The following is a 20,532-nucleotide window of genomic DNA, read 5'->3' as shown; positions in this document are numbered from 1 at the left end:
CCTTAAATCATTTAATTAGGAAATTGGACACAGTTGTATTTTGGAAATACACGTTTATCCTAATTAATGAATCATGAGGCATGTTGTTGAAGAAATATCTTGATCAGAGATTGCATGAAGTGAGATTTGCAAAAGGGATCCTTACTAATTCATAGTAGGACTTCTTTAAATCGGAATTTCATGGTAATTTCAGTTTCATGGGCTTTATTTTTGGCCTAAATTATCAGGATTTACCCACACTCTTGAGTGACCCAAAATACCAATCAGGATTTCTGCTGTAATACTATGGGCACTTTTTTTTTTTTTTTGGTGAGGAAGATCAGCCCTGAGCTAACATCCACGCCAATCCTCCTCTTTTTTGCTGAGGAAGACTGGCCCTGGGCCATCTTCCTCCACTTGATGTGGGACGCTGCCACAGCATGGCCTGACAAGACTATGGGCATTATTTTCCCCAATGCTACCTTCCTTCTGTATTGAGCCTTGAGATACTATTCAAAATGGCGCTGGAAAAGGAGAGAATGTTGACTCTTGTTAGGCATGATCTTAACATCTCACGACGCAGGTTTTTATCAAACTCTATGTGATTAAAAAAAAACAACAACCTTGCCATTGCTTTATATTTCAGTGTTCTGTCTCTTGTGGTCGAGGGCATAAGCAACGAAATGTTTACTGCATGGCAAAAGATGGAAGCCATTTAGAAAGTGATTACTGTAAACACCTTGCTAAGCCAAATGGGCACAGAAAGTGCCGAGGAGGAAGATGCCCCAAATGGAAGGCTGGCGCCTGGAGTCAGGTGAGCGATGCTTCTCCTCTACGACTGATTCATTGCCTTCGGCCACATGGCTGAGGCCAGCGTGTGGGCTTGTGTTTGCACAGTTTTTCAAAGGGGAGCTTGGGGGCAGGGAGGGAAGACTCTTTATGTCAGGATACCTACTAGCTGTGGGACCTTGGGCAAGTGGCTTCAGCCCTTGGCACTTTGGATAATACCTACAATAGGATTGTTGTGAGGATTAATTCTAAGTGGTAGCAGATGTAGATGTCAGACGTCTGGCACAGGGTAGCCCCTCAATACTTCGCTGATGGCATTTTTATTATCATTCACCACTAAGAAAACCACTAAACTATGGTCAACTGGCAGGAACTGAGTCTGAATTTACCTTTGAGGTTCTTAAAGGGCTGTCAATATAAAGTATTAAGAATATTTCTCTGCCCGTTTGCTAGTATACAACAGATGAGGGACAGAAGGGGAAGTTTTCTGTCATTATCTAGCTATGTGACCTTGGGTGATTTGTTTAACCTTCCTGAGCCTACTTCACATGGCTCTTATGAGGCTTTAATGCAGTAATGAATGCCAAGTACTTAGCTCAGAAGTCTTAAATCTAATAGGCTCTCAAGACTAATATTTTGTTTGGATGAGTGTGATGTGTATATTGTATCAGATGGGGAAGGGGGGTAAGTACCCAAGAAACTAATTACAGGGAGACTCCACTAATTCTAAACATTTGGTAATCTAGTCAGGAACTGGGTGTGAGAGTTTTCCTCTTGAATTCAAGACAGAACTTTAGAAGCTTCTATTTACCTATAAACAATTGATGTGTGAATTAAAGTTACTCGCATCTAGTCCTTAAAGTAGATCTCCTTACTCCACACTCGTGCATTTTCTCAGCTTGGTTGAAGATGCTTACTTAAAAGTAATAAGGCTCAATTTCTTTTCACATATTCTGTATTTAATGCTGCTCCTTCTCTCCAATGATTTGATTCAACGAGGTTTTACCGAATTTATGGTTCTCCTAAGCAGTGGAGAATCATGGAGATACTACCAAGAATCAATAGAAACCTAGATTCAAGGTTGGCAGCCTCTAGAATTGATTCTTCCAGAGCCTGGATCTTAATTCCTAAGGCCTCAAAGAAGTTTTGGACAGCTGTGTTAACATGGGGAGGATTCGAGGATCCTCCATTTTAACATAACTAATGGAAAATTCCTCTAGAAATGTGAATCTTTCTTAAATGCCCTGAGCTGGCGTCATTGTCCCCCATACCTTCCTGCCACATTCCACTTCACAGAAATGTAAAACATGGCCACATCATTCCCTGGCAGAGTAGCCTCATCCTTCTCAAGGCCTTTATTATAATGATCATGTTTTATTTTTGTTTTAATTTAACAATCAAAGGATCTGTGCCCAGCCAGAGCTGGTTCCTCCCCAGGCTCTTTTAAGGGATCAGATTTCAAGGCAGTGTTTCATACTGGTCATCCTTAATGGTTTGTCTAAGCAACTACTTTATTTTTGGAGCTATTCAATTCATGTAAAAGCCTGCAGCTAACATTATTTAAGATACCACACTAATTAACTTGTCCTCTTGTAGACTTTCATGCTCTGTTACTTTTCTTTATGTTCCGTGGCCTCTACTTTTCTATTTGCATCTTGCCCTGAATATTAAGTTTAGAGCATGGAAATGATGTTCATTTTAAAGGCCAATTCATTCAATAAAAAGACGATTAAGAGAATCTTTCACTTTTTATTGGTAAACACAGAGTGAGTGTTTTACTTCAGTATCTTGTAATCTTGATGGGAAGTCTCAAAATTGCTCACAAAGCTGGGGTGATTAAGTTTGAACCCTAGGGGTTTTTTCGAACATAAGGTAATAGGATTATCAGAATGCCTCCCCAGAAAAGACTGCACCTGTTCAAAATGATTGCTTAGAAAAGTCTAGTCACCTCTGTAGAAAATGCAAGTAAACACAGTTATGTAATGGTCTGCAGCCAGCTTTATAATGCCTTAATTTGATTTGTAGAAATAAATTATAAAAGCAGGCAAGACTAGGTACTACATGGGTAAAATCCAATTTGTGCAATTTAGAATGTGTGCCTGAAAATGATCAGACCCAGCAGTTGATGGAGAAAGACGGTCTGCATGATTAAGGATTATTGGCCTTCTAATGATTCCGTGGTAAATAGGAGTATTCCTAAGGCAGCGATGTTAAAGAGTGATGATTATCCATTTGCAACAATATTTAGAAGATTTTGTATCTGGTCCTTCTGTTTTCTGCTGGTAGTTATATTCTAGTCATCTCATCTTCAAGGTAGGAAGAATAATTAGTGCAATTTCTCATCGTATCAAAATGTCTGATGATAAGACATATAGAATATTGACATGGGAGACTCAGGTTTCCAGGCTAATCTTCATAGTCTTTCCTCAAAATTGGTGTTTTGAGGTTTAAAGTGGAATGTTTTATTTCTATATCTTTTGAAAATCTTGAATTTGTAAAGGAAATTTTTCCAATGAAAGAAAAACTATTATTGGAAAACATCGTCACTGAAGTTTTAAAGCATTTTTTTTCAAAAGTTCATGTTCAGTTTGTTCAGATGATTTTGATCAACAGTTAAGGGATGCCTATGAAATTTTAAGACAAAAATCAGCATCAAATTCTTGATTCAGCTTGATAAACGGGAAAGCTCTGTATTCCCATGATACAAGAGCATTCCAGGGTAAAATTTTTTTTAACTTACCCTATTCCTATAAAAAGGCTTTTTAAAAAAAATGAAGATCAGAAATAAAAAGAATAAGTGATCAGATTAGAATGAAAGTAACATTTCATCATCATTCATGAATCATGAATTCATTCAATCGATTCATTCATCAATCCTGAGATGCATGTCTTTTTCACACTTGAGTGTCTCTGTGGCCAGGATGGGCTGAATAACCAATGGAATGCCACAATTTAATTAATAGCCCTTGTTTTCTTTCTCAGTGATACAAAATATAATGCTGTGTCTTGTGATCAGTGGTGTCTTCGAGTCAGGGAAATAATTAATTTTTAAAAGCTCTTCAGTGCTGATCCTGAAATCGAAACTGGCAAATTACCTGATGAACCTACCAGCCATTTTTGGTTAGGACTTTTTCTATAATTACAATGGGAGCAGCTTGGTTATGGTGTCTGATTCTGAAGCATTCTGCAAGTGTTTAACAGAGAAACATGGCAAATGCGTAGCTTGTGTCCTTTGAGAAATCAGGGGAACCATATGCACATGGTAGTGATGAGAACTAGAGTTGCTGTAGAGATTTGTGTTCTCTGTGATTTTGTTTGTATTTGAACCACAAACATTGCTGTTGAATTGTTTGAATACAGGCTTCTCACCCACACTCTCACTGACGTAGTACAAGAGACTGCATCATATTAGCACCATATTTTAAAACTGGAAGCCACATTCTAACCCACAGTTGCTATGGTGTATTGCCCGGGACAGAATTTACTTGGAGTGTTTTTTTGCTTGGGTTAGGATGATTATTTCTGTTCTTTGCTTCATTTGTGGAGTATCTACCCAAAAGGTTTATTAGAAAGTATAAAAGATATTTTATGTAAAAAGCTTAGCACAGAGCCAAGCTCTCAACTACGGGTGATTCTGTACCTCTCGGGACATTTGTCAATGTCTGGAGACAGTTTTGGTTGTCACAACTTGGCGGAGGAGGGAAAATGTGACTGACATCTAGTGGGGTAGAGGCAAGAGATGCTGCTAAACTTCCTACATTGCACAGGACAGCCCTCACCAAAAAAGAATTATTTAGGTTGAGAAATGCTAATATAGAGCCTGGCAGATAGTAAGTGCTTGGTAAAAGTCTGCTATGATTATTGTTACTGTTATTATTTATTAAAGTTGGTTCATATAGTTATTTTTCAAGCTAGTCCCTCCTTTAAATAATATCACCACCATAATTTCAGCAGTAATTCTGGAAGAAAGTGTGTAAAATTCTTTCCAGGTTTTCAAGTGTGTATTATGATTCCCCAAACATCAGAAGTTCCATAGAGATTGTTTTTATCTAAGGAAATAAGCATCAAGTTCCCCCTTTAAGTTGATGAGTTCTGCATACTAGCATTGCCCAGTACGGACTGCAGAGAGATGATACATAGCTCCCAGCTCAGTAGTTGCGAACTAAAAACATCTACTTTCAGACCTGCACAAATAGACTGCCATGGTGGAATGATGGCTGTCCGGAGAACACATCAATAGGGACTGCTCAACCTTTTTCTTTGCAAACTAACTAAAAGATGTACTAAATAGAACAAGAAGAATTAAGCACGCACACGTGCACACACCACCACCGTCACCACCTCCAGGGTCATGCAGAGGTCTTTCTGATGCTGTTTTATTCATGGAGCTTCTGCACAAATCTCTCAGAATTCACTGAGCAAACCTGACTGGCTCTGTACGCAAACTGTTGTCTCCCCCGAGACAGCCCAGGAAGAAAAGTTGAACACAGAGAACTAACTCGGATGAAGCATGCTTCATTTTGAACAAAGATTACTGTGGAAGTGGTGTTCAGAAAGGCAGAGTTTGTACCTTGCTGTGCGTTTAAGTCACGTTGAAACTTTTGAATGTGTTAATTCAAAACTGGCTTTGGCATTATGAAAATCAGAAGCCATAACGACATATTATGTAATTGAATTTTCCTGTGTCTTTATTTGCCTTTTGAAAAATTATCGAACATTGTAGGAAGTGATTTTTTAAATATTGGATACTATGGCTCTTAATACCTTGCCTTCGCTGAACCTTGAGTAATTTGCTCAGTAACAGCAGCTTCAAAAAGAGGTTTCATTTACTTAGAGCCTGAATAGTATACACTCTAAAAGTCTTTAAAATATTTTCCTTTTTTTTTAGGTTATTAAAGCGTTATGAGACTTTGAATATATATCAGCCCTATGCCGAACTCAAATTTGTTTACTTAATCGTTCTTATTCTTTCTTTGTATTTCCACTTGGATACGTTGTTCCGGAAATGTACTTTTTTTTTATTTTTATTTTTTATTGTTTTTTTTTTGCGAGGAAGATCAGCCCCGAGCTAACATCCGATGCCGATCCTCCTCCCTTTTGCCGAGGAAGATTGGCCCTGGGCTAACATCCATGCCCATCTTCCTCTACTTTGTATGGGACACCGCCACAGCATGGAGTGAGAAGCAGTGCATTGGTGTGCACCCGGGATCTGAACCTGGGAAACCCAGGCCGCCGAAGCGGAGCGCACGCACTTAACCACTGCGCTACGGGGCCAGCCCCCAGAAATGTACTTTTTATGTTTAACACCCCAAATTCAAATAGCCAGATGGTTTTTTGGTTGTTCTTTGTTGTTGATGATGATGATGTTTGAACATTTCTGTCCTTCATCTGCTAACTCTCCCATGTTACGGTTCATTCATTTCCAGTGTAATCAATGGGAAATATCATACATGTCACTCCCATAAGTATTAAATGTCCATCCTCTGTAGACGGGGCAAACACTTGTGTTCAGGGACCCTCCCATTCCACCCAGGACATAATGACTTTAAAAGTCTGGTTTCTTGTGGGTCACAGACTCATTCAATCCAATTAATACAATTAAACCCAGACAATAGTAGCTATGTTGCTCCAAAATATTTCCTTCTCTTTGGCTAGCTTTGATGTGAACATCTGAGCTCCTGCCTGGCATAGACTCATCTGAAATGATATGATTTCCCAGGCTGTCTTCTAAATAATATCATCTATTTTCTTAAAATCTGAAATAGAAATAAAATTAATATTCAGACAAATCTGTTAGGTGTGCTTCTTGATAGTAAATTCCCATCTGCCTCAGAGTGAGCTGAATCCTGCAGCAGGTTAATTAGACAAGAATTCTCCTCTAATTTAAAAAAAATGTGACTCTGTTCTTTAAGAAGACTTCCTCTTAGGAATATGGCTTTAATGGATGTTAAACTTATTTTCTCAATGCCTGACAAATTAATGGAGTCTGAGCTATCACAAATACTTGGTAATAATTTTAAATAGCTAAGTATAATAATATGCTGTTCTTTCCAAGCAGATGTTGCCTTTCATTTCTGACTGTCAAAACCCTAATAAAGACAATAATTCTTGGCCTGCTCATAAGTGAGATTATGAAACCCAGCAATGAGGAAACCATTAAAAAATTAATTTAGAGGAAAGTTAATTGCAGATTTAAAATGGTGTTTTGCAACTTGGTCAAGAAAATGTTTCAGCCTGATTAACAGTATTTTTCAAGGGCTGAAAACATTACATCCGAAGAAATGGTTTTTCCTTATCAGCTTTTATTCTTCATATATTTATCTCAGGTTGTAAATAGACACAAATACTTTAGTGAATTCCATAGTTTAAAAAAAAATTCCTCTCTCTCCAGGAACAGGAGCAAGAAAGGGAAGAGACTGGAGAAAATAATTCTGCTTATAAGGGCCTAAAAGCTTCAATGATTTATTCTCCTTAGTTTATGCTTCTAATCTGCCAAGAAATTCTTCTTGGACAGTACTGTATCTCCAGTTTTCAAAAACTTCAAATCCTCCAGGATAGAAATCATTTGGGATTTTCGTTTCACATGGCTGCGCTATTTCTAGGTTGTACTAAATGTTTCATGATGATCTCTCCCAGCCTCGTCAGTCGTCCAAGAGTTTTGTTAACTTTAGAGATTTCCCAAAATTTGAGTCCCTTCATCCCTCACCAGCATTGATAGGCAGTGAGTCTGTAGATTTAAGACATTACCTTGGGTCCCTTTCATTGGAAATTAGAAGGCTTTGTGATAGCTGTGAAAGTCATTGGATTAGGAGCGCATTCCCCATGTCTGTGACCCTCCCCACCCCTGTCACCACCCTCCCACCTCCAATGACCCAAAGCTCCCACTTACACACTCTGTCTTCTTAGTGCTCTGTGTCCTGTGGCCAAGGCGTGCGGCGGAGAAATGTGGGCTGTCAGATGGGAACACACAAAATAGCCAGAGAGACCGAGTGCAACCGGTACGCCAGACCAGAGTCGGAGCGCGTCTGCCAAGCCCCGCCGTGTCCTCTCTACGCTTGGAAGGCAGAGGAATGGCAAGAAGTAAGTAGAGCCAGGAAGTGGGCACCTGCCAGGCATTTTGCTCAACCCCCTTGCTATCATCACATCCGTTCCCCTGTGAAGCCTTCAAGCACGGTGACTAGGCTGACTCCTTCCCAAAAGGTTCGCTATCAGACGGCGAGCAGTTTCCTCTGACCAGGGTGGGAGAGCCCCTCCTTTTTATGCAGTTCCTGTGTCTGTGTTCTTGAATGTTCCAAGTCTGGCTGCCTCCAGAAAAACTTTAGCAGGCCTTGGGCCAAAGGCATAAAGATAACTTTCACAGAAGGAGGGGGAGATGGAAGAAATATTTTAGATATGTGTATCCAGACTTGGTCTTTCTGTATTAGTTCAAACAGCTACAAGACAGACTCTAGGTGGGACCTACTCCGTACTTTTCCTCCTTCCATGACTTCAACTGTCAGGCAGAAGACAGCACTCATTTGAAACCCTGATTAATTAGTGAAGGATTTCCAACATTTAAAAAAGTGATGGAATCTGAAGAATTGCTCAGTTGACACAGAAATAGACAGACTTGTTTCTCTCTCACTCCAAGTTAATGTTTAGTTAAAGAAAACAGTAAGTGTCCCTGGGAAAAGTCTGGCTAGAAAGGTAAGGCATTAGTGGGACCTAACTTCTGTTTCCAGAAGAGAAGAGTAGATTGTAGAAAAGGGGGAAAGAGAATTGGAAAACAAAACCATGTCCACTGACTTTGGAATAAAATAGAAAGTGCGTACTGTAAAGGGTTCAGCGATATGAGTAAGACAGGAATTTCCCACCAGGAATGGCTCTCAGAAGAGGGAGAACAGTGCCTGGCGCTGGGCTAAGTGCTTTATGGTCATCACCTCACTTAATCTTTTTAACCACTAGGCAAAGTGGGTCTTATTATTATCACCCCATTTTGCAGTCAAGGAAACTGAGGTTTGGAGAGCCAATGTCATTTGTCCAAGTGTCACATACCTAGCGAGTGGAAGAAGCAAGACTTGATCTTAAATTTATTCTCTTAAGCCCTTAGGAGATACTATAACTGTATTCTCTTTTTAAATTTTATTTTATACAAGTGCTAATGGCAATGCCACTTAATTTTTTTCCAGTTTTATTGTGATATAATTGATGTATAACGTTGTGTTAGTTTTAGGAAAACATGATGATTTAATATATGTATGTATTGCAAAATGATTACCACAATAAGTTTATTATTAATAATAATTATGTTATAGTAAACATCCATCACCTTATATAGTTACACGTTTTTTTTCTTATGATGAGAACTTCTAAGATCTACTTTCTTAGCAACTTTCAAGTATGTGATACAGTATTGTTAACTATAGTCACCATGCTGTACATTACATCCCTAGGACTTATTTATCTTATAACTGGAAGTTTATCCCTTTTGACCCCCTTCACCCATTCACCCACCTCCCATCCCCTGCCTCTGGCAACCACCAATCTGTTCTCTATGTCTATAACTTCTGTTTTTTAATATATTCTACATATAAGTGAGATCATGCAGTATTTGTCATTCTCTTCCTGACTTACGTCACTTAGCATAATGCTCTCAAGGTCCATCCATGTTTGCAAATGGCAGGATTTCCTTCTTTCTTATAGTTGAATAATATTCCACTGTGTATATAGACCACATCTTCTTTAGCCATTCATTCGTCGATCTTAGGTTGTTTCCATGTCTTGGCTATTGTAAATAATGCTGCAATGAACATGGGGGTGCAGATAACTTTGCAATCTAGTTTTTTGTTTCCTTTGGATAAATACCCAGAAGTGGAATTGCTGGGTCATATGGTAGTTCTATTTTTAATTTTTTGAGGTGCCTCCACACTGTTTTCTATAGTGGCTGCAACAATTTACATTCCCACTAATAGTGCACAAGGGTTTCCTTTTCTCCGATACTTCTTATTTTTTGTCTTTTTGGTAATTGCCATTCTCACAGGTGTGAGGTAACATCTCATTGTGGGTTTTATTTGTATTTCCCTGATGATTAGTGATGTTGAGCACCTTTTCATGTACCTTTTAGCCATCTGTCTTCTTTGGAAAAATGTCTATTCAGATCCCCTGCCCATTTTTTAGTTAGATTGCTTGGTTTTTTTCTATCAAGTTGTATGAGTTCTTTATATATTTTAGATATTAACACCTTGTCAGATGTGTGATTTGCAAATATGTTCTCCCATTCCGTAGGTTGCCTTTTCATTTTTTTCAATGGTTTCCTTTGCTGTACAGAAGCTTTTTAGTTTGATGTAATCCCACTTGTTTATTTTTGCTTTTGGTGTCAAATCCAAAAAATCATTGCTAAGACCAGTGTCAAGGAACTTAACCCCAATGTTTTCTTCTAGGAGTTTTATGGTTTCAGGGCTTATATTCAAGTCTTTAATCCATTTTGAGTTGATTTTTGTATATAGTGTAAGATAGGGATCCAGTTTCATTCTCTTGCATGTGGGTATCCAGTTTTCCCAGCACCGTTTGTTGAAGAGACTATCCTTTCCCCATTGTGTATTCTTGGCTCTTTTGTCGTATTAATTGACCATATATGTGTGAGTTTATTTCTGGGCTCTCTATTCTGTTCTGTTTATCTATGTGTTTGTTTTTATTCCAATACCATACTGTTTTGATTACAATAGCTTTGTAATATAGTTTGAAATCAGGGAGTGTGATGCCTCCAGCTTTGTTCTTCTTTCTCAAGATTGCTTTGGCTATTTGGGGTCCTTTGTGGTTCCACACAGATTTTGGGTTTGTTTTTTCTATTGTTCTGAAAAACACCATTGGAATTTTGATAGGGATTGTACTGAATCTGTAGATCACTTTGGGTACTATGGACATTTTAACAATATTCATTCTTCCAATCCATGAGCATGGAATATCTTTCCATTTTTTGGTGTCTTCTTCAATTCCTTTTATCAATGTCTGAAAGTTTTCAGTGTATAGATTTTTCACTTCCTTAGTTAAATTTATTCTTAGGTATTTTAGTCTTTTGGATACAATTGTAAATGGGATTGTTTTCTTATAACTGCATTCTTAACCCCTGTGAGGCTTCAGCCTTCCAGCCTTGTCCTTCCCTCTCCCACACCCTCCTGATGGATCGGTTCCATTGTTTGCAGTCATCTCTTTTCTTTAGGGCTCTCAAGTTTTTTACTTGTTTTCCCTCCAGCTTTTTCTTTAGTTCCACCAGATGGTGGCAGGGAGGGATGGCTAAAGAGTTAAATTTTAAATTAATTGCACTTGAGCCATACAAATTGTTGGGAATTTAGAGAGTCTATAGAATTCTACAGGCCTGGTTCATATCCCAGCACTAGCCGTGTGACTTAGAACAAGGCTTCTTGATTGCTCTGAGCCTTGGGTTTGCCATCTGTAGAATGGGGGTAATAATGACTATGAAGAGTTGTTCTGAGGGAATTAGAGACAATAGAGCAGTTTGGGGATTGACAGTGTCAGATCTAGAAGGAACACAAGGCTCCCTCATCTCTCTCCCTCAGTTACCTCTTGATTCTCTCTGTGATTCTTCCTTCAGACCTTCCACTGCCCGTTTTCTCCCTCTTCCTCTTCATCTGCTGCCAAACTCAACCCTGTGTAACTGCTCCAAGGAGCAGAAAATAAGAGAGTGTTCAGAAATGAATCTAAGCTGACTGCTCGCGCTTTAGCCAGCTTTTGAAAATGCTAGAGCCAATCCGGAAAATGCAAACTCCGTTTATAGTTCCTTCTGAATCCCCCAAAATAGAGAAACCTTGCCAAATATGCACTGAGGAAATCCTCCTCTCTGATCATACAACACATGCCTAGAAGTTTATGTCTTTGCGTGTGTATGCAGATGGATCTTTTTAAATCCTCCCTCAAATATTGCTATCAAGCTCCATGTAAGAACAGAAGACCTAAGGAGATAGCCTGACCTGTGCCTGTCTTTAGAAGTTTACCAAAGGTTACCATTCTCCCAAAGAGAAAAGACTCTGTAAGCAATGAGAAAAGCAGATTCTGATAGTTACCCCCTGCAGACGTGCTCTCTCTTCTGCCTGGACCCGGAGCAGAGAATTTGCAGAAGGTGGACCTGGGAGGTGAGGGAGAGTAGAGCACTGTGGGAGGCCGCCACGTGACGCTGAATTGGCAAAGTGATGCTCAAGGCAGCTGGAGGAGGGAGAAGCCCCATCAAAAGCCTTGGTTGCCCATATGCAAAGCATGCTGGTGGCCCTCTCAGAATGTCCCCACCCCAACAAGGCTTAGAGTGAATGTTGATAGCAGTTGGGCAACAACCTCAATAGACCAAGTCAGGAAGAGGGTGGCCACTCACCCTGTTGGCCTGGGGCAGTCCTGGTCTGTGCCTGGGGCAGTCCTGGTCTCTGCCTGGGGCAGTCTTGGTGTAATTACTAATTGCTCCCACTTTCATGATCACAAGTGTCCTTGTTAAAGAGAAAATTGGGTGGTCTCTAGAGAGTACAGCCCTTCAGGCTCCCCTCAGTCACAGCCCTCACTTCCTTTCTTGTTCCTACCTCCCCTTGCACCCACTCACTCTCCTACCGTTTTACCTCATATCTGCGTGGCACAGGTGCGTGTCTTGACTTTCCTGCCTTCATCTTGTGACACCTTGACCTGATGTCAGTGAGCATGCCACAGCACGGCCTCAGACCCCACTCAGTGGGATGTGCTGGAGGCCACCCACCCGGTTACAGGAAGTTCTCTTCTTAGCAGTCCTTGGCAACCACCTCAGAGCTCTTGTTTGCTGTTTAAGTGTGCATTTTTCCCTTTTGCTTCCCCCTTGGGGACTATTAAAACCCATCTGTTTGTTGGCAAGATGTATTTCATGCTAGGCACATAGCAAATTGCACCCTCCTCCTTTTGAGAAATAATCCAGGTATCCGCCTTGAGAAACACAAGTTCTGCATACTTACAATAGCATGATCATCAGGGACGTTTTATACAGTCACACAGGTTGTGCACTGCACACCTCTAGGGGTACCATTCCCATAGGCTACAATGTGAGGGGCACTCCCTAGATTCATATAGTGCAGTGGCCCTAATACTGATGATAATAAAAATAGTACAGCTTATTGTTCATTAAGCTACAGACCAAGCACTGTGTTGAGTACTTTTATATGGAGGACTGCATTTAACCTTTTCCATAATTCTCTGATGTGGTAATTAAATTTTTATCCTCACTTAAATATGAGGTAACTTGAGGCTTAGATAAGTTAATTCATCTAAGTTCATGCATTTACTAAGTATTAAGGCTGGAATTTGAAGCCCAGCAGCCTGACTTCTAGAACACATGCTCTGAATCTTGACATTCTACTGCCTCCCATGTCGACGTGCATCTAAGTTGAATTATTTTATTTCCTTCTTAATGGCTTGTCCAGCCTCTTACTGCAGAGTTGGCATCAAAGTAGAATTCCCTTTTCTGAGATACCATCCCCACCCGCTTCTAAAAATGAAATTCTTGGTCCAGTTGGTTGACAGTCAGACCTTAAACCATGTCACTGGGGGAGTCTGATGATGTTGGAGCCCCTCAGTGGACCTCCTCTGTTTGTTGTGAGGCCTGGTGCCTGTGCACAGGAAAGGGGCATCAGTGTGCCTTCATGATACTGTAAGGGCTGAGCCTGGACTCTTAGGTGTCGGGCAAAATAATTGGAGAAGAGAAAAATGCTCCATCCAGACATTCATGTCTCCTTTTATTTATGCCCTAAAAGCACCATGTTGTAAACAAAAGACCATTCAATGTGTGGATCTGGGAAATTGACTTCCATCTCTGGGGTCCAATTAGCTCATCTGCAAAATGGGAATTGTACGGCAGACTTGGCTGAAGCGTCATGGTGAAGATTAAGGGAGATTTAGTGAGGGGTTCAGTGCAGTGCCCAGCACGTTTTAGGCCTTCCAAAAAGGCTACTTCGCTTTAGCACAGTGACCTCCTGATGGAGAGTTCAGATGACAACCAGCATGCCACCTTTGCCTGCATATCACAATGTTGGTGTTTTAATATCACCTGCCAACTATGGGCCAGTTATTTGACCTCTTAGTGCTGAGTTTTACTTACTTTGGAATTATAATGCTCATGAGGCTCTTTCAGGAAAAACAAACAAACAAAGCATGACTTTTTAATCCTTTTGAAAATTACTATCATAAAAGATTTACTTATTAATAGTATTATAATCTGATATATGAATTTACTTACAGCTGCAGAGATCTTTTGATCAAATTTGGATTGTGAGTTTCTGGGTTATGCATCTCTTAGCATTAAGAAATAAAGCTCTCAGATTTCGCAGTGTTCTTTTTTCACCTTTCCCTGGGGTACTCTCATTCCTCCCTAGTACCTACGTATCACAACAAGGCTGCCCTGCTCCTTCCCTCACTTCAGTCACCCTTGCTCACCCTTCAGGCCTCAACTAAGATGTTACTTCTTCTCAGAAGCCCTTGCTGTTCACACCTCCCCACTAGTAACTGAGTCAGATGGCCCTCCTCTCAGCTCTCATAGCACCCTGAAAATATTCTGCTTTAGCAGTTAGCCCTCTGAATTGTTGTTGCTTATTTTCCTTGTCTATGTTATCAGCTGTTTGCAATCAAAGAGCTTGTTCACCGGAGTTTTCCCCAGCACCTTAGCACAGTACCTAGAGCATTGATTGAAGACACTTGTTGAATGAATGAATCTATGAATGAATGGAGGAACAAAAAGATAGTTGGATGGAAGGAGAGACGGAAGGAACAAAAGACATTATAGAAGAATGCCTGCTAATTGATGGCCTTTTTTCTTTAACTCTTGAGAATCACGACATTGTAAAATGTCTTTTAGAACAGTCAAGCAAACTGTTTTTCATGTTAAGAACAGCTGTTTTGTTTTCTTGTCACATTGCCACGAAAAAGCTGTGCTCAGATATGTCTGGCCTCTGCAGAACTGCCCCCATGGCTGTTCGGCTCAGTGCAGGGACTCGGGTCACTGTAACACATATTTGGATTCTAAGGACTTTTATTGAGATCAGCTGTAGAATGATTCCCAAGTTCTCCTTAGGACAGAAAAGTTAGAAATGAGCAGCAGGTCCCTGGTCAGTTGGTGACAAAGATTTTATGAAATTCACCATAGGGAGTGATCAGGTTTTGATGTATGTATGAGGGCCGGATATTAACTCTTTATTACTCATTCCCTCATTAATTTATTCAACAAGTCTTTATCAAGCCCCTGCAAAGTGCCAGGCACCCAGCATCGGGGATTCAGTAGAGAGCATGAAATGACTGTGGTGGGATTCGTTGTCTAGTGGGACAGGAAGACAGAAAACAAGCAAACAAACGTGTTCTATGAAATTGGCAATTGTGAAAAGTGCTGTGACAGAAAAAAACAGGGTGCCGAGGTAGAGACAGAGAGTGACAGGCCAGTCCTGCCTTCTCCAGGTCGGGGGGGTGAAGGGCAAGAGGAGGCGATTCCCGGGAGAAGGAGGAGGGAGGAGAGAGCCCAGCGTGTTTGCGGACAAAGCACAGCATGGCAGGAGCAGAGTGCGTGAGGGGACCAGGAGGCTGAAATGAGGCTGGGCCTGGAGGAGCGGCCGGGTTTGGCTTTTCTCCTAAGCAGTTTAGGAGGTTCACGTGCCCCTTCATGACCTGGCCTCTGTCCACCTTCTAGAATCCCCGTCTCACATCGAAGGTTCTAACAACCCCAAACAGCTGTAGTCATTCCCCTGCAACCTCCATGCATGCTACCCCCCCGAGAGTGCCCCTTCTCCTCCTTGCTTAGTTCACTCATCTTCTCCTTCACTCCTCCTCCGCTGCCGCCACTGCTTGGCACCCCTTTCAGCGTTGTGAGCATTCCCGCCCCTTGTCTTGCCTCTTCTCGCGCTGTCACAGTTGCAGAAGACCCTGATGGCTTCTTACTCCATCACACTCTGTTATGAAACCCACATCTGCTCACACAGCCGCACAGGCGGCCCTAAGCATAGACCACAGTGGTCGCCAGTTAGCCAGCTGTCCTGGCACGTGCACCCCAGGGTGGGAGAAGCAGCCGCCCTGGGTGTCATCACAGAGAGAGAAGGTGAGTAGGAGGCCAGTGCTGCATCCCAGCGCCCAGCACAGAACTTGACCCGTCGTAAATACTGGTTGAAAAAAAGTGAATGGCGTTAAAGTTGTGAAATGTCTCTATAGTATTGTGTCTGCCTTTTTCCCTTGCAAATATACTACTTTGGGGCAAAAATGTCCGTATTCCCCATACCTGACTTTAAAATAAGCTTTGCGAATAGAACCCAGTGGTAATTTAAAGACTGCTTTTTCTTTTCTTAATTTAAAGCAATGTTAGATAAATTGATGTGTAATTACTGTTCCTTATCACAAAAAACTCTGCCTAGCACACACACAACATGGTGCTGTCAAGTTCCCCATTTGTTCTGGCTCGTCTGTCCACGCACACCGACAATGGTAGCCTGGCACTAGAAACAACACGACAAATTCTGTCATCTGTGAAGAAAATCAATGACCTGAGAAAAGTAGAACACGTGGATACGAAGTGATTTTCTTCCCCCCATGGTTAGGGCATCACACCAAAAAGGTGTAAAGCAACTTGATTACAATCTTTAAGGAAAGACAATCTCTACCCATTGCATTACATGAGCCTTTTTAGGTCACCACCCTGTGGCCAACCTACCTAGCTAACTAAAATAGAATCTTAAAAGTTTATTTTAGGTCTTCTTCACCCTCCAATTTGGAAAGTTATTTTCCCCCTGTTAATTTCAGCACATTTAAAGGCACGTGTAGCCTGCGGGACAGTGGGCATACTACCCAATTTAGCCCAACGCTGTGATTATTTGCTTTCTGAATTACAGTGTGCGCTGATATTCAGGGAGCCTGGTGGTATGACTTACACACTAGATATAATTTTTTCTAAAAGCTGTAATGAATTTTGAGAAAACCTTTTGGAAATTAAAATGAGGTTTGTTGAGCTTTCCAGCTGTTTTTCAGAACATTCTAGATCATATTCCAGGACAGAGGAAAGAGTCATAAATTCTAGGAGTTAGGGAAAGTGATATTACCAAAAGCTGACAAAATCCTATAGCTGGGTTTGATTTCTGATTACCCCGCCGCCAGGCTCTGGTTAGGGCTCCAGGAGAAAAGCCTGATCAGGCAATTTTCAGAGCTGCTGTTAACTAATTCCAAAGCACTGGGCGTGTCACTTATTTACTTAGTTTAATTTTTCTAAAAGTTATATTCAAGGTAAGGTTGCCCAATTCCCTTGTCTACCATTGGCAAAATAGTCTTTATGGTAGTTAACCATTCTTCAAGACCGAGGGAGAAACACTTAACAAGCAGAAAGTATTGAGTAATCCTTGTGTTTTTGCTCTAAACTGTTACTTATTGACACAGATTAAAGCCCCATGGATTAGCGAAAATGAGAGAGGACACTGGAAGGTTTAGTCCGGGTTGGCTGCTCAATAATGATAATCTTCTCTGAGTCATTAAGACCTGATTTTCTAAGGAATTACTTTTTCTATGGGGAGTTAAGTATTTCTTCTGCATAAATCTACACATCACTGTTTAACCATTGTTTTGTTTTGTAACATTCAGTGGCTCTCTAACTCATTTGGCTTTTTTTTTTTCTTATGAAGAAACAAAAATGTTATTACTTCACAATAGTTCCCAGCCTCCTCCAGGGAAACAGAAAACCCCAAAACCGCTGAGCCAGAGTTGAGCTAGGAGCTGGGCTCAGCCAGCCTCCTGCGTTGGTTGGAAGGGATTTGCTCCTGCATGCTCACCTCATAGTGCTTTTGGTTCATATTTGTGCCCCAGAAAAACTATGAATGACTCCACATTCTAGATATTGAGATTTGCTTCCGAGCAGCGGAAATTTTGAGTTGTTTGCAAATGACAAGGGGCCACCAGGACATACCACATATCTCTTCCACTTCTTAAAAGAAATAAGCGGCTAACAAAAGACACAGGGTATATACCATATGACCCAGCATTTCTATCCCTAAGGATATACTCAAAAGAATTGAAATCAAGTGTTCAAACTTGTATATGAATGTTCATAGCAGCACTATTCACAATAGCCAAAAGATGGAAACATCCCAAATGTCCATCGACATTTGAATAAACAAAATGTGGTATAGCCATACAGTGGACTATTATTCAACCATAGAAAGGAATGAAGTACTGATACATGCTACAACATGGATGAACCTTGAAAACATCAGGCTAAATGAAAGAAGCCAGACACAAAAGGCCACATATTGGATGATTCCATCTATATGAAATACCCAGAATCAGCATATCCACAGAGACAGAAAGCAGATTGGTAGTTGCCTGCAGGCTTGGGAAAGGGGGAATGGAGAGTGACAGCTTAATGGGTACCAGGTTTCTTTTTGGGATGATGAAAATGTTCTGGAACTAGATAGTGGTAATGATAACACAATATTGCGAATGACTAAATGCCACTGAATTTTACACTTTAAAATGGTGAATTTTATGTTATGTGCATTTTACTACCAAAAACAAAACCAAAAAAAAGAAGAAAGAAAGTTACGGGGTTTGTCAGGAAAGACATTTCTGAGTCAAGCTGGATCCCAAATTCAAATGCCTTTGGGACGAGGCAGGTAATAATAGGGAGGGAGGCCTGTGAGAAGGGAAAGAGAGGTGGGGACTCTGGGAAAGTTTAAACGTCATTATGCTAACGACAAAACCGCATGGCAGTGAGATAGGGCCTAAGGTGTGTAATCGCTGGTGTAAAGGAAAAAGCCGTCCTTGGCACAGGTCTTGGTTAGCTGAGGGTGGCTCTCCAATGTAGTCTAGAGTCTTGAAATGTTGGGTGACACGATGCTTTAGGTAGAACAGGCTTTGGCAGACCTTCAGCAGGGCAGATAATGAAGGTAAAACTTTTAAGGTGGGGTTTGCTGTTGGTTAAAGCAAAAAAGATAAGGAATAGATAGCCTAGAAATCGTCCTAGACTGAAACATACCACTTGTTCTATTTTCCTCCCGTGGTTTATGGGAATAAAAATATCTGTCCCGTCTACCTCACAAAGAGACGTATGACCTAGAACAAGTCACTTCAGCTAAGTCCCAGGTTCTTCATCTGAAAAGTGGAGATTATAGTCATTGCTGACTCTCACTACTGTCTCCATCTTTGCTACTAAAATATCAGCTCCTCTCTGAGAGCAGGGGCTGTGCTTCGTGTCCACTCCTGTTCACCCAGGACCCATCACGGGGCCTGACACTTCTTAGGAACTGGGTGACTGTTTGCCGCATGATCAAGGGGTGAGAGCAGTTCACCCTGGAGAAGGGAAGGCTGTGGAGGCCACAGGAAGGCTCTCCACAAGTCCCTGAAGGGGGATCATTTGTGAGAAATGAAGCTTGTCCTTGACGCTCCCCTGGAATCGACAAGTAGGACAAGAGGCTGGAATCTGCAGAGAGATGTTTAGTTCCGTGTTAAATGAGATGAAATGGGCCATCTGGACCGGGAATGACTTCCCTGACGCTCGAGGTATTTAGACATCAGTTTGATAATCATTTGGCCGTGAGTTTTAAAGAGAGTCAGTGTTTGAATGGGTGAAGTAATCAGGTCTTCCCTGAAATTCGTTCCTTCACGCTTTCATTCATTCAGACAGCCACATGTTAAATGCTTATCGCTATTCCAGGAACGGTGCTGTTAGGTAATTGGGTAAAATAATGAGTTCTCCGATAATCCCTGCTATCAGAGATCTCACAGTCTTCAAGGGTATATAGACAGGAAAACAAGTCATTACAGTAACAGGATATAATAAGTCATCTATTATTCTGCATATCAACACCCGTTCTTTCTGTCTATAACAGTGCACCAAGACTTGTGGCGAAGGCTCCAGGTACCGCAAAGTGGTGTGTGTGGATGAGGACAAAGGCAGCGAGGTTCATGGTGTGCACTGTGACGTGAGCAAGAGGCCCACGGACCGCGAGAGCTGTAGTTTGCAACCCTGCGAGTATGTCTGGATCACAGGAGAATGGTCGGAGGTACCGTACCGGGGATTCTGTAACCACCTTCAGGTCAGCGATGGCCTGAGGGCAACAGAGGGAAGAGGGCAGAAATGTGGGAGACTCAGACCACCTTCTACTTTTGCCACTGAGAACTGGGAGTTCTCAGACAAGTCCCTTAGCCTCCCAGGGCCAGAGTCCCACATGTGCTAATTGAGGAAGGTACGTGAAATGGTCTCTAAGCTCCCCTCAACACTACATTCTGTGATTCACCTTGATGTCCTCTTGGTATGATAAGGAAGAAATTATTACAGGGACTGCAAATTCATATAATGCCTGTAGGTGCCTGAAGAAAGTTAAGTATAAGAAAATGTCTTAGTGTCAGGGAGACAATAGGGAAAGGCGGGGACTATGACAAACTAGCACATACTACATAAAGGGAACAGGCTCTCTTCCACTTTACTTAAAGCCATGCAGAAATGGGCGTCCAATGTTACCAAACCTGACTTTTCAAGAGAGGACAAAAATCTGAACTTTTATGTGAGATCTCCTAATTTTAAAATGTGGACTCAAATTATTTGTTTAAAACATTGTGTGGAGCAAACCAAATACTTTTGTGGGCTGCCTGTTTAACAACCTCTGATCCAGAGGAACAAAATAGTTTTCCATAATATTCAAGGAATCTCAAGTGTCTATTTTTTCTTATCTCCTCCTCCTATAAACACTTTTTATTATTAATAAGCCAATAGTAATAATCCCATGATTATATTATTTTCAAACCTCA

At 41.1% G+C, this 20,532-nt stretch overlaps 1 protein-coding gene across 2 annotated transcripts in view; it reads left to right on the top strand.

Annotated features, from left to right (window-relative positions):
• ADAMTS9 (ADAM metallopeptidase with thrombospondin type 1 motif 9) overlaps positions 1 to 20,532 on the top strand; it is a 164,339-nt gene that overhangs the window by 118,346 nt on the left and 25,461 nt on the right. Inside the window, exons 29-31 of one of the 2 annotated variants that reach the window (XM_004419896.3) lie at positions 626 to 793; positions 7,675 to 7,848; positions 19,614 to 19,787. In XM_004419896.3, the coding sequence (XP_004419953.2) occupies positions 626 to 793; positions 7,675 to 7,848; positions 19,614 to 19,787 (516 nt within the window). The remainder of the gene's footprint in view (positions 1 to 625; positions 794 to 7,674; positions 7,849 to 19,613; positions 19,788 to 20,532) is intronic. The other variant, XM_014793538.2, reaches the window with a different exon arrangement.

This window comes from Ceratotherium simum, chromosome 5 (genome assembly GCF_057802395.1).
Source record: "Ceratotherium simum simum isolate JZ-2026a chromosome 5, ASM5780239v1, whole genome shotgun sequence".
NCBI lineage: Eukaryota > Metazoa > Chordata > Mammalia > Perissodactyla > Rhinocerotidae > Ceratotherium > Ceratotherium simum.
The sequence above is the reverse complement of the archived record's forward strand: the minus strand, read 5'-3'. Positions and strand labels throughout refer to the sequence as shown.